This window comes from Halichoeres trimaculatus, unplaced genomic scaffold, assembly GCF_033239565.1.
Source record: "Halichoeres trimaculatus isolate MK-OKI-2021-1 unplaced genomic scaffold, fHalTri1.1 fHalTri1_scaffold_11, whole genome shotgun sequence".
NCBI classification, from domain to species: domain Eukaryota; kingdom Metazoa; phylum Chordata; class Actinopteri; order Labriformes; family Labridae; genus Halichoeres; species Halichoeres trimaculatus.
In genome coordinates, this window is record NW_027437189.1 from 5,406,692 (window position 1) to 5,421,171 (window position 14,480).

The following is a 14,480-nucleotide window of genomic DNA, read 5'->3' on the forward strand; positions in this document are numbered from 1 at the left end:
ATAAAAAATTTTTAAAAATTGCAAAATTCCCTTAAAATATGTTTTTTTTTTCTAAATTAGAAAAAATGTCAAATTATTTTATTTAATATTTTAAATAGAAAAGATTGCAAAAATTACAAAAAAAACTTGAGGCTGTGTGGCAAGAAGTGATGCATATTTTGTACCACAGGATGTTTAATTATGATTTTATTGAGTGTTTTTTGTAGTCATAATTAATACCTTCTGTAAGAAAATTTAAAAAGATTCTTTATTTTGATAATATTTATTTATAGCTAAAAGGAGCCACTGCAAAGGAGTCAAAGGGCCGCATGAGGCTCCAGAGCCGCAGGTTGAAGACCCCTGCCCTAAAGCGTCAAATCTCTTCTCATAAAGCTCAATCACACACACACTTCCTTTATGTTCCCTCTCCTGAGGTCACACCCTGCATCAGAAGGAGATGTCACACAGAGACACTGTCTGTCAGTCACCTGTCACTGCCTCCTCGTCTCTTCTCACCTCCTCCACCCTCCTCATTGTTCAGACGAACCTCTGTCAGGCTTTTCTTTCACTCATCTCTGAAAGGAGTGCTTCACTTTATTCCTAAATTTGTCCTACAAGAGCGTTGGGTGTCGTGATCCATGAACCGCTGCCCCGTGTCCCCCGCTCCGTGCTGCAGCTTCGCCCCCTCTTTCTTCTTCTATTGTTGAGAAAGTCCCAATGCACAGAGCTCATTTTCATAACTACATCAGGCCTGCAGGCGGAACAAAGCCCTGAATAGAAACTACGTCTGGATTTAAGAATTAGGCGCCACTTTGAGAGGATTTATATGCTAATGCATGGACTCATCTTCACATACAGTTTGAGTGCAGCGATAAATCAACACAAAGGGAGAGAAATGAACAGTTACTGTCACGTGTCGTCTCGCTAACACGCTGTTAACCTCGTTCAGAGTAATCAGACTGGTTTTAATGATGGAAATGGTGTGATTGCAGGAGGTGGACCGTGTGGAGCAGCTCCAGAGCAAGCTGCACTCCTACACGCTGTTCGGGCTGCCCAAGGTGCCACGGCAGCTCTCCTTCCACCAGGACTCATGGGAGGAGGAGGAGGAGGAGACCAACCTGACGCTGGAGGACAGCTGGCAGACGCTGCTGGACAACCCAGAGGTAAAGCACACAGAAGTACACGCTGGTGCAGCTACGGTTATTTTTCTGCAGACACTCATAATCGCTGATTGAACATTTCAAAGAAATAAAAAGTGTGTGGCTGTAAAAGTTCTCCATCTATGGTAATGAAGCAACTACAGATCGTCGTTCTTGGTAACAGACGATTCAATAATCGCTGCTAACTGATTATTTAGATAGTCCCCCCACAGACATAAACAGCCAGTGATCCAGTTAGATTTGATTTAAGTTTATATTCTAGTTTTAGCAATCAAAGTTTGCATGTAAACCAACTTTTTGTAAGTTTTTCCTCCTTGAACTGTGTTTGTGCTGCAGAAGTCTGTTTTTCTCCTGTTTCTGTGCCTGTTGGTGATTCAACAGCAAAAACATCCAGCTTTTAGATGATCTACAATCCCCCTCATCACAACCAGAGGTTGAAAAATACATTTTTTAGATGAGATGATGTTCTCAATCATATTCCATTTTTCATTATGGAAACAGTTATTGGAATATCTTAAAATCCTGACTCATTCTGAGTAAAAACAGACTCATTTCTGTGCTGCGTATAATAAAACATGTGGTGCAGTTTTCCAAAAATCCAGATCGTTTTTTATTTTAGACTAAAGACCTAAATCAAAAATGATCAAAGCAACCTGGAGACAATTTAGCTCAAGTTTGCTGAGATTCAAGATAGAATAGTATGAAGTTTGAGTTAAAAATTGAAGGAAAATTTTAACAAATAAACTTTTTTTTGTGCAAAAAGATTTTGTTGAAACTTTAATTTTGTGTTTAAATCCCTCTAATCCCTATGGGAGCAATGGTAACCAAAGTTGTTGCATTTTTTTTATACTACTGGAGTCTCTTGAAGTGTTGGTTTGACTTTTGGTAGCTAATTTAAGTTTAAAAATAAAATTACAAAATTAAATTAAAGTATGACAAAAAAAAGGAAAAAGTAGAAAATTAAAAATTAAAAAATAATTAAATAAATAATTAAAAATAATTATAATAAAAAATAAAAAGTAAATGAAAAATAATAATGATAAATAATAATGATAAATAATAATAATAATAATAATAATAATAATAATAATAATAATAATAATAATAATAATAATAATGAAAAAACTAAACAAAAAATGATTAAATGGGTTAAAGACACTTTTATGATAATATAATCTGATAGCATGTTATATAACCAGTAAAGACACATTTACAAATGCAAAAAATAATGCTCTGCTAATAAAAATGTAAATTCTGGCCTCAACATTAAACCTTCATATCAAAGGAATTATATTTTTTCTTTGCTAATTTACAAGTGGATTAAAACCAGAGTAAAAAAGGTGCTAACAAAAAAAAACAAAAAAACAGGGTGGCTCATATTGTCTGATCCACAACGAGATGAATAACCTTATTTATAAATCACCTTTAAAAATCTGGTTCAAAGAAAGATTAAAAAACCCAAAATACAGAAAATTCCTAAAAAAGAAAAATTAAAAGAAAAAAAAAACACCATATTTAATTTATATGTTTAGATATAAGAGAAAAGAGGACGCAGAATAATCTCAATCAAGTGTGGAGTACTGGTAACTTTAAATTTGTACTTTTAAATTTACTTCACATGTCGAACACATTGAACTGTTCTGAATCTCATAAAATCCTCAGAAAGATAACAAACAGTCATAGATTATTATTATCTGTAAATATAAGACTCTACTGTCCGTCTGTCTGAGGGGAAGTGTAAAATTCAAACACCCGTCGCAGCGTCACGGCCTCCCAGCTGTTAATGTTTACATAACTTATCATACAGAGCGCTGTTCACTGTGCTACATCTCTCCCTACATTCTCCTTAAATGGAGCTGTAAATACCTCCCTGACGGTAAGTTACATAAGCTTCACAGAGGCTGATAAATTACACGTGTGGTTCAATCAGAAGGGCGGGAATGTGGAGAGGAAAATCCAAAATTTACAACAGAAATGCATCATTATTTCACGGAGAGGATGGTTACACAACCTATATTATTCAGATGTGACCTCAGCACGCTGGGAGAGATGATAAATCTGAGATAAATCTGCTAATCGATGTGTTGTGCGTTTGTTTTCAGACGCTGACAAGGCGACAGTTTCACCAGCAGGAGGCGATATGGGAGCTGCTGCACACAGAGGCCACATACATCAAGAAACTGCGAGTCATCACTGATGTAAGAGCTCAGAGGAATGCTGCTGACGCGGCTGCAGACACATGTGAAGAGATAGAAACACAGAGAAGCTCTTGTTAAGATCCAAGAATAGAGTCCTGACATATCTCTGAGCTGATACCAGGTCTGAGTTTCTGTGCTGATAGCTTTCATGTGTCTCATTACTCATCATTTCTCCCCCCTCTCCGCAGCTCTTCCTGTGTGGGCTCCTGAACCTGCAGGAGAGCGGTCTGCTGACGGAGGTGGAGCCCGCCAAGCTGTTCAGCAACGTGCAGGAGATCGTCCGTCTGCACACGTCCCTGTGGAACCAGGTCATGCTGCCGGCGCTGGAGAAGGCCCGGGAGGCGCGAGCTCTGCTCGACCCCACTGACCTGCACGACGGCTTCAGGACGGTCAGTTGTTGTTTACGCAGCGTAAACATGTTTTATCTCTGCAGGGTGAAGGTTATCAGGAAACCATGACACTGAGCACGACCTCTGATTAGCATGAGGCTAATGGGTCTTTAAAGTAAAGTTAAAGGTAGGGTCTGCAGGAATCTTCGTTACTTGTTTGTAAAAATAACATTAAACTGGGCTCCTCCTCTTTGGCTCAGTGCCAGCGGCAGCACACACCAACGACCTCAAACTGTGACTACATGAACACACTTGCTAACCCAGCAACCACCTGTAGCATCGTGTTTCTATGTGGAAGAGACTCGAGAGCTGTGCACCTGACTTGGCATGTTAGCACAAGCTAACATACTAGCTAGCATACCTGCTCAACAGGAAGCCAACTTGCTCTTCATCCCAAGCTGCTCTCCAAATTCCTGAAAGCAAGTGAAAGTCGAGCCAAGCTTCATCCTCTCATTCTCATCTAGCGTTTTGATTCACTTTGGTTGTGTTTTTCTTCCTCTGTGCTACACCCACTAGCGTAGCCGCTCAGGCTAGCTTCTTCCACTTGCTGTCATCAACACACAAAGTTACTTGCGCACTGGATGCACTTGGATTGGCTGATGTAATCACGCTTACTTTCTGCGCAGAAATGTCCTGTTACAACCAAAACATCAGCATACAGGCAGAGGAGGGGGTAGAGGCAGACACAGACACTGACACACATGTACAGAGGCCTGTAAGAGACGAATGAGCAGGATTATTCCTGTATAGGTTAACATTTTATTTTAAAGGTAAAATCTGCAGACCCTACCTTCCTGATCCTTTTAGAGGTACCACAGTTGATATCATGTATTATTTCCTCTGCTGAGTCACATGACCAGCTGCACGGAACTCCTAATCAGTGTGTGACATCATCACCAACTGCTGCAGCTCTGCGAGGAGTGAAATTTTACAAAAGTTTTGGAAACAACTCCTCATAGATGCCACAATTTTACCCAACTGTGTGTAAAAAACAGATATTTTTGTAGGAAATTTTGTCAGAAATCCATCCATGTCATTTTTAAAGCTGTAGGACTTTTGCTTCTCTGTGTAGAGACCCAAATGCGGCAGCTTACGTGGAGCTGATCCATCTACTCCCATTCATTCTGAAGGATTAAGCTGGGAGGGCTTTTTTGAGGTTCACCAACTTTGAGGGCTCGTCATTCGAAAACCGGATCTGAATTAACAACTTCCATAGGAGCTTTGGCAAAGCACGGTCCACTCTGTCATCTCAGCCAATTTCATGCCGATACCACTTATGGTTTCGGAGGAGATAATTTTTGTAGAAAGGGGAAAAATGTGGCAAAATTTTATTTTGAAAGGCAAATTGCAGGTTTCCTGTGCAAGATATGGTTTTCTTGCCCAAAGGTAATTTGTGTGTCTCAATGAGACAAACATTTTGATGTTGGTTTGATCTCTCTATTACATTCCCACTACCTATTAGAGCCATTTCAGTGTCTTTTTTTAAGCGCCTAGGTGGCGCTAGAGAGAAAACTTTTTGACACACAGTTTTAGTGAGTTTTTGAGCATGTTTAGGGGGTCTCCCTTCACACGAGGACCCTAAAAATGGTGTCCTTGATTGTTGGTAATGTTCACTGCTACAGGCCACACTCATGAAGTTCCTGCTCTAAATTCAGATACTAGTTCCTACAAAGGTTCCTGGTTCCTCGGAAAAGCCCAACGTTGATGACTTACATCTGTGTTTCTGTCTGTGTTCAGTTCGGCTCCAGGTTCAAGCCGTACATTCGTTACTGCATGGAGGAGGAGGGCTGCATGGAGTACATGCGCACGCTTCTCAGGGACAACGAGCTCTTCAGGACCTACGTCACGGTCAGTTCTCTGTCGAAACCTCAAACACAGATTTGCACATTTCTGGTGAATCATCGTTCTTAAGTTTTCGTCTTTGTGCTCCTTCTTTTAGTGGGGAGAGACTCACAAGCAGTGTAACCGTCTGAAACTGGCTGACATGCTTGCGAAGCCTCATCAGAGACTCACCAAATACCCCCTCCTGCTGAAGAGCGTGCTCAAAAAGACGGACGAATCATCGGCGCGGGACATCGTCAACAGCATGGTGAGGATAAAGAGCGATGAATGAAACGCTGTGTGCTTCTGTAATGAGTCGGACTGTGAGTTTGAGTCTGTTTTCGTCCTGAAGGTGGCAGCAGTCGAGGGGTTCATCAACAGCGTGGACTCTCAGATGCGACAGCGGCAGGAGCAGCAGAAGCTGGCCACCATTTCCGCCCGCATCGACTCGTACGAGGCTGTAGAGGGCAGCAGCGAGGAGGTGGAGAAGGTAAGAGATGATTTACGATGCTCCAGTGACTCAGCTTTAGATTTACAGTACGACTCGGCCTTACGCTTTCATCTCTGCGCCGTCAGATCCTTAAAGAGTACAACCGCTTCGACCTGATGGCTCCCATGAGGGGAACGTCACCGGAGGAGACCCGACAGCTGCATCTGGAGGGAGCGCTGAGGATGAAAGAGGGCAAAGACAGTCGGGTAGGTCTGACTCACACACTCACACACACACTCACACACACGGGATGAGCTCCTCTTATCTCCAGACTCAACATCTGGTTTCTCACGTCTCGGCTTCAAAGGATTCCCATGAAACTGTTGGAGTGTAAAAGTGTTTCTGTCAGACTGAGACGAGTTTATTCTCTCTGCAGATGGACGTCCACTGTGTCCTCTTCACTGACCTGCTGCTCATAACCAAGCCGGTGAAAAGAGTGGAGAAGGTGAAGATCATTCGACAGCCGCTTCTTATTCACAACGTGGTGTGTAAGGAGCTCAAAGACCCCGGTGAGTGGAGCAGGAAGCAGTTTATGATCATGATTCCAACAGAGAAGCTTTTGATTTCACTCATCTCCAACTTTGTTTTTAAAACTTTTGTGGACATGAACACCATTGAGCTAACCCTAAAGCAAGGGGTCTGCAAACTTTACTTTCAAAAGACGCATATTACCTCAGCTCACCTGGATTAAAGTCATTCAGGAGCCACAAAATCTACTTTACCTTCACATTAAAGACAAAAAAGTGTATAAAATTATAAACAAAGTGAAAATCTAGTGAATAATTATCTATTTTTTGGTGTTTATAAAATTCTAGATGTGATTTCCTAGTTTTTTATTTTTATTAAATTTGCAAAAAAAAAAACCAAGAAATTAGTAATGTCATGAATTTAATAAATTTGCAAAATTTATGAAATTTCAATAAGTTGTAAATAAAAATAAAAAAATTCAAAATTTTGCAAAATAAAAAAAACAAAATTTCAAATGTGCAAAATTTTTAAAATTTCAAAAAATTTGGTAAAATGTTATTCCAAAAAATAAAAAAAAACAACCAAATAATGCAATATAAAAATGTGCAATTTTTTTTTTTTTTATGTAAAACTTTCTGAAAAATTGCAAGAAATTATTTTTTTAAAAAAGACACTCAAATTTAAAATTTAAAAAATTGCAAAATTCCTTTAAAACAAGGAATTATTTTTCTAAATTTAAAAACTTTGTCAAAAATTGAAATAAAAAAATTCTTAAAAATCTTTTTAAAAAATTATCCCTGTTACTTTTAGATTGAAGATTATGAAGCTAACTTTGTTTTTTTTTAATAGGAAAACCTGTGCCAAAGAAGTTAAGATTTCTCAAAACCAAAGAAAAACCTAAATTTGGTGACTTTATTCTCATGTGGAACTTGGAAAATAAGAAAATCTTTACATTTCAAGTGATAAACTGATAATCACGTTTGATTTAACAGGTTATGGTAAAAATGGTGAATTTAAAGACATAAAAAATTAGCCGAAATAAGCAAAAGTTGCAACAATCTGGAAGTTTTGCTAAATCTTTGTCCTGTTTTTCTCTGCAGGTTCATTCATCCTCATCTACCTCAACGAATTTAAGAGTGCAGTGGCTGCCTACACTTTTCAGGCCAACAGCGCCTCCCAGGGGCGAAGCTGGATTGATGCAATCTGCAACGTCCAGGTTAGAGAGATACTTCATTTTTATCACTTTTTGGTGATTCAGATTTAAAGACTCAGTCGTGTGGTTTGCAAGCCTCATATGAGGGTTTAATTCTTCTTCTTCTTCTTCTTCTTCTTCTTCTTCTTGTTCTGCAGAATCAGCTCCAGAGGCTCCGCACTGAGGAAGTCCTCCGACAGCAGAACAGTCTGAAGAGATGCTCGGACAGGGAGGAGCTGGAGGAGGAGGAGGACGAGAGCAGCAACTCTGCTGCGAGTTCCCCGTGTCTGAGGCACAAAGAGCAGCAGAACTCGAGGTACCAGAGCGACCAGCACGTCTGTAAAATAATGAAAAATAAAATTAATCCATCGTTCAAAATAGCAGAAAAAAATTCTTTAACTGAGACTTTAATCATTTTAGGATGAGATTTTATTCCTTTTATTATTATTATTATTATTATTATTATTTTTATTTATTTATTTTTTTTAATTTAGTTAAGTTTGTCTTTATTTCTTTAATTTAATTCCTTCATATTTTTGATGACAGGCAAAGCAATCCACAACTTAGTTGCAATTTTACATCAAACAAAAGAAAAACAGAAAGAAAAAAACAATTTCTTATTATAATTGTTAGTAAAAAAAAAAATTAATTATTTATTCAGTTGCACGGTTAAGAATATCTTTAATCCCTGTATTTATTTAATATACTGTTATATATATATGATTTATATATATATATCTTTATGATATGATTTTTGAAGATAATAAATGATTTGGTTTCTTTTGAGTCTCTTTCCATAAAGTGACCCCAAATATAACATTAGAAAATATTTACATAACTATAACTAACACAAAATATCTACCAATACATACAACAAGTCAGAAATATTTTAATTTAATTTAATTTTTTTTATTGAAACTTAAATGTGAATATATTTTTGTTCTTCTCTGTACAAATTTCTTTATTATTATTATTATTATTATTTTTTTTTTTTTTTTTTCTAACTACTTATTCTCAAAAAAAAAAAAAATAGAATAATATTGTAAATGTAACTCTTCAGAAAAATCACATCCCAGGTCTTCTTTTTCATTAGATTTTTCTTGAGACGTTTAAGAAGCATAACAGGAAACTTTGATTGATGAAAACATAACATGGTTTGAGTGAAGTTTAAAAACTCCTTCTCTTCTCCTTCCAGCCAATCAGACGGCTCCACTGAGACTCTGTCAGTGATGGACATCGATGAACCTCCAGCCTCCAACATGAACATCCAGCAAACCACTAAAACAGACTCTGATGAGTCTCCTCCGTCTGAGAGCTCTGACGTTCAGCAGTCCCACTCCTCCAGTCCTCGCAGGGTCCCCTCCAGCGTGTACTCTGAGACGGGCCCCGACGGCGAGGAGCTGGACCCTCAGTGCCGATCCCTCTCCATGGACAGCGCCTACGGGACCCTCTCCCCCGAGTCCCTCCTCAGAGAGCTGCAGCCGCAGAGAGGCCAGAGCGAAGGAGAGGAGACTGAGGAAGAGGAGGGCGAGGATGCAGGGTTGGAGGAGGCTGAGGAAGAGCATGAGGAGGAAGAGGAGGAGGAGGATGCTGGCTCTTTGGGTTCTCAGGTGTCTGTGGTGCAGTCGTCGAAACCACGCAGGCGGCCTCACGTTCAGCCTCGCGTGAACTGCCTCCAGAGGCTGTCGTCTCTGACGTTATCCCGCTCTGAGGACAACCTGCTGCAGCGCCTCTACGGGAAAACCCCCGCCTCCCACAAACACTCACTGAGCGACGAGACCGACGTCCAATCACAGCGCAGGGACATGGACAAATCAACTCTTGCACACAGTAGAAGCATGACAGAGCTGGGTAAGAACTACCTGGAGCTGTTCACGGGCGACCTCGACCACTCTGACGACAGCCTGAGCGTCAGCATGCCCTCTGACAAACTGTGCGCCACCCTGAGGAGGGCGGAGGCCCGGCGGGGGCAGAGGAAGGCTGCAGGATTGTGTGAGAGTAACACCAGCTCAGACGGGGAGACGGCTCTATCTGGTGGCGGCGACAGGAAAGTCAGCGAGTCGACAGCAGCTGAGGACTCAGGGGAAACATCAGCAAAGAAGAGGAAGTCACCGGCTCAGCAGCACAAGAAGCTAACGCTAGCTCAGCTGTACAGGATACGCACCACTCTGGTCCTCAACTCCACCCTCACTGCATCGTAAGTCAGTCTGCTGCTTTGGTTAGCTTAGCTTAGCAGTAACAGAGGAAAGAAGTTTTCTGTGGGGGTCTAAAGGAAACTAAACCAGCCTACATTTAAAACTCACTTTTTCACACGCTGTTTGCTCATTGAAGCTCTCCAAAACAAAACAGCATCTAGCCACAAAACAGCCCAGCTAAAAGCTTCTTAAATCCACTTTTTTTGTTTTTCACATTTTCCTTTTTTCCTAGTCATGTTTATTGAACAAAATTCAGTGAAATTACAATCGGCAAACACTCTTTTATGCTCTTTGTTTCTGTAAGTGTAGAGAAGCTACACATGCACACTAACACAAATACAGCTAGTAGACTTAAACTCCTGTTAAAAAACAGAAAGAAAAACACACACATGTAAGACATTTCTATTTCAAAGAGGCACCAATTTGATGTCATTATCAGGTTAAAGAACTCAAAATTTTAAGCAACTATTTGGCAGTTTGGCTTTTTATGGACAGAAACTGATTTTATTAATTATATTGAACTTTTTTTGGACCAAATGTCATATCTGGATATTAACGTCAGATAGTTCATAAGTTTCAGTTTGTTTCCATATCACGCTTGTATTGCTTAGGATAGATTTATATATATCTATTTGAACTGATTAAGTGATCTGCAGGTTTTAATATGACTATGGTACATGGAAAGTAAATGGAAAGTGCAGTTTTATTGTTTAGAACTCAGTCATCAACTTTAAAATTGAGTCAAAAATAATCAGGCCTGAGCTGAAAATGAAGGGTGAGCAATAGTTATCAATATCCAGATATAGGTAGAATAAAGATGTGTCTTTCAGCCCTAATTTCAGCCTTCCTAAACATCCAGTCATCTTTATTCTTAAAATTTTAAAATGTAATATTTAGTTTGAGTTTCCACGATTCAGATTCAGGTTTTTCAACGGGTCACAGTTCTTCAAGCTCAGATTCACAGAGCTCCTTTTCACAGCTTTTCTTTGACAATCTCTTTTGCGACTTTATCCTCCTAGACAAAAGTTCTGACTCCAAATTGTGCAAAGGGAAAAATTAATATTGAATTTTTAATGTTCAGGGATGTTAAGAAAAAATTCCAAAGCAAATAAATTCAGTTTTGAAATATTAATATCCTGATTTTCAAATTAAAAATGCAAGCTTAAGATGGCCCTTTGTTTTGCTAGGCAACCTCTGTTGACTTGACACATTTTCAGCAATGTATTTGCTCTGAAACTGTATTTTAAATGACTTGAACATTCAAATTTCTATATTCTTTTTTTTTTTTTAATTGTGCAACAAGACAGGACAGTGGCATTGACAGGCAAACAAATTGTAAACAAGGATTTTAATGCACAGATAGTGACAATAATATTAATCACAATATAATATTAATAATAATAAAAATAGTGATAATAATTATGATAAAACTTATAATAATATGATAAATATCAGTAATATTAGATAAAATAATAATAATCATTATTATTATTATAAAATTCCTGAAATTTCATTACCGTTGCACGATTCAGATTCAGCAAGAAGACATGTTTGAGCATTAAATCACTTTGTCATTTACATGTGTGTGAAATGATGGTTTCTTCTTCTTCTCTCTTCCAGGGAGGTATAATGACCACTCCTCCAGCGCCTGCTGTTGGTGAAAATAAGGAACAACACTTTTTTTTGCTTCAAAGGACTGAATTGTTGAGACACAGATGCACTCTCTCTTGCTGCCCTCTCCCTTCTCGTTGCTTTTTGGACACTGATCGAACACTTTCTGCATTGGAACAATAACAACCCTGTTTTTTTGTTTTTTTGCTGTTGCATTGGTTTCCTGATTTTCTTTGATTGGGAGGGAGAGGCAGAGAGAAACATTAACTGCTTGCACTTTGCAACGGAAGTAGCATTAACCCGGGGGCTGGTGGGGGGATCGCTGGGACCTTAACGTGGACGGTTCCTCCAGGAAAGGAGCTGCGGCTTCTTCCACTCCAAAAGAGGGACACTAAGACTTGAAAAAAGCTCTCGACATGTGGCTGAACAGCAGAAAAACAGCACCTCTTGATATTTGTACTACTCCTGGTTTGCTTTAAGGAAAGTTAAAAAAATTGCACAGTTATCTATGTTTAGTAGAAGAAATCACTAAAAGGAGTGAATCTACATTTACAGTCACATTGAATTTGAGTTAATTATTTGTTTATGTTTGCTCGTGTACAGATGTGTGTGAGCGTGTGAGTGTGTGTGAGAGTATTTGAATGAATGACAAATGGTCCTTGATTCCTGACTGAACCAAAACTGATTTACCATCTCCTGTGAGCACGCTAACCCACCCAAAGAGAAGACTTGAGTAGCCGATAGATTCCCAGAAAAAGTGCGCCCAAAGACGCGGACAGACTTCCTACTTCCTGTTGAGCTAACAGCGATAGATTTGTGGAGCTAATGACTGAAAAAAAAAGTTTCCTTTGAGGATTTTCCTGCACTATCTCCACCCTGGCATGAGTGTGTTGTCACTACGGAGGCCTGAAAGGATCAAACCCAAACGCACAAGCGCATGAGGAAGAACAACGTAGAAACAGAGACGTGTACACCTGCCTGTGTTGAACACCTGTTGTCCTCTTTAACATTTCATTTCCCATAGTTTCTCCGTGACGGTGGCACTAACACCAGATTGATCAAAAAAGTTTGGGTTGTTATTTTTGACTGAGTGAATCTGCAGAGCGGCTTTTCCAGGAGATTTGAACATTCAACACTTTTCAGTTCAGTGATTTCTCTGCAAACGTTTCCCAAACCAAACAGGTTAACTCTGTTTACTTTAGTTTTTTTTTTTTCTTGTTTATGTGTCATATTTATTATGCCTGCCCTGTTTTATATATAAGATATTGTTTATATTATTTGCTTCCATGATTTGTAAATTCTTTGTTGTAGTCTTAATAATTTGCCAGGCATGAATGTGCTATGAACCAAATCATGTGTTTCCTCTTTCAGGAATGACTTTAAAGTGTCTTACAGAAATAAAAAGGCTGAAATACTTTACTCAGAGCGTCTTCTGGAAGTTTCTGTGAAGTTTCTTTCACATCCTGTCGGGCCGAGCAGCGCCTGCTGCTGCCGTCCTGCTCTAACTTCCTGGCCAAGGTGTGTTTACAGGTGATTATATCAGCTAATCGGTGGATTACAGCATGTTGAGTCCACACAAACCGCTAAGCTAAGCTGCAGGGAAAGGACAGCGGCGCTCCTGTGGGATTTTCTGTTTAATCTGGTCCCAGAGTACAGCGGCCCCTCCCCTTCTCACATCTGGCCCGTCGGGATTTACTCTTGTAATCCTCCATTTTAAAACAATTTTATTACGCTTTATCGCTTTAAACGCTGGACTTTAATTATTAAAATGCAGCTTTCAGTTTTAACAGCGGAGTAATTACACATGCTCGGACTATTAGCTGTAAATATGTGAGCAATGAGGCTGTGGAGTGGTCAGCTGAGGGCCATGCAGGCTGCGGAGTATTTGTCTCTGTGTAACGGTTTTCAAGAGTTAGACGTGGGATTACCTGATATCTTTATGGTGCATTACACTTCTCTTTGCCCTCGATCAAAATAAAACTGTGAATGCAAAAAAAAGAATATCAAAATTTTCCAGATTACAGCCTCTGCCTGCAAGAAACACACCCTCAGAGTCTACCAGATCTATATTAGTCAGCATGGCCTTATAATAAAAGAAGGTCTTTAAAGATATCTTGGTGAAACTGATTAAAATCAGTTGGTGTAACCAATGTTTCTCATAAAAAATGTAATTCAGCTAAGAAATTTAGGATAAATATGATTGTATCATTCTACAACACTGTAAAAAAAAAATATATATATATAGCCCTCTGTTGTACTGTCCAAGTGACTAGCACACACATGCACAGTTTTACTGAGTGTAGCTGGAACATTTCCTTGATAAATGAACTCTAGCCACTTAGGGTGCATCAGAATAGTCCTTTTTTGATAAGGAACCTTCCTAACTGAAGAAATGACCCGGAAGCATTTAAGCGTCGGCCATGATAAATGCTGTTCGAATTCTCCAAAAGTTAAGGAAAGGAGGGTCGTCGCTTCCTTTAATACCTCCTTTAGCTTAGGAAACACCGGACCATCCTTTTCAAAAGGAAAGGAGAAGAAAACGCCCCATAATGCCTTGCTGCACGTGACGTGTATAAACACGGAAATTATGTGAGAGACTGTTGCTTTTCTAACATTAACCATCACGTGTCTGCCTGAATGTCTTTATTGTGTTCACGATGTATGAATGTCAAAAAGATTTATAACCCGAAACGTTTGGTTGCAACTCCGAACTGAAACAATGAGTCACTAGTGATAGAAGTGATAAAGTTTATTAAAATCAATAAAAGAAGGACAAATGAGGACTTTTACAATACTCCAAATATAATAAATTCAAACAATGTTCGTAACGATATATGTGAATGAAACAGGGGGTGTAGTGTTTCTGACAGTCTGCTGTATTATCCAAGACAGTCCTCTTGTGTTATCAGGCTTCAGACTGTCAACATTTATAGATGCTCTCACGAACCTCACAGCTGTGAGCAGGAAACACACACTG

At 39.3% G+C, this 14,480-nt stretch overlaps 1 protein-coding gene across 5 annotated transcripts in view; it reads left to right on the plus strand.

Annotated features, from left to right (window-relative positions):
* The window catches only part of plekhg5b (pleckstrin homology domain containing, family G (with RhoGef domain) member 5b), a 119,505-nt gene extending 106,611 nt beyond the window's left edge, over positions 1-12,894 (plus strand). For 3 of the 5 annotated variants that reach the window (XM_074681735.1, XM_074681734.1, XM_074681736.1), the window contains 12 exons: positions 972-1,142; positions 3,242-3,337; positions 3,526-3,726; positions 5,464-5,574; positions 5,666-5,815; positions 5,900-6,037; positions 6,124-6,243; positions 6,414-6,546; positions 7,606-7,721; positions 7,856-8,013; positions 8,893-9,894; positions 11,513-12,894. In XM_074681735.1, coding sequence (XP_074537836.1) covers positions 972-1,142; positions 3,242-3,337; positions 3,526-3,726; positions 5,464-5,574; positions 5,666-5,815; positions 5,900-6,037; positions 6,124-6,243; positions 6,414-6,546; positions 7,606-7,721; positions 7,856-8,013; positions 8,893-9,894; positions 11,513-11,522 — 2,406 coding nt within the window. In that variant the 3' untranslated portion in view covers positions 11,523-12,894. The remainder of the gene's footprint in view (positions 1-971; positions 1,143-3,241; positions 3,338-3,525; positions 3,727-5,463; positions 5,575-5,665; positions 5,816-5,899; positions 6,038-6,123; positions 6,244-6,413; positions 6,547-7,605; positions 7,722-7,855; positions 8,014-8,892; positions 9,895-11,512) is intronic. The other 2 variants (XM_074681738.1, XM_074681737.1) reach the window with 1 other exon arrangement.
* Positions 12,895-14,480: the final 1,586 nt, after the last annotated feature.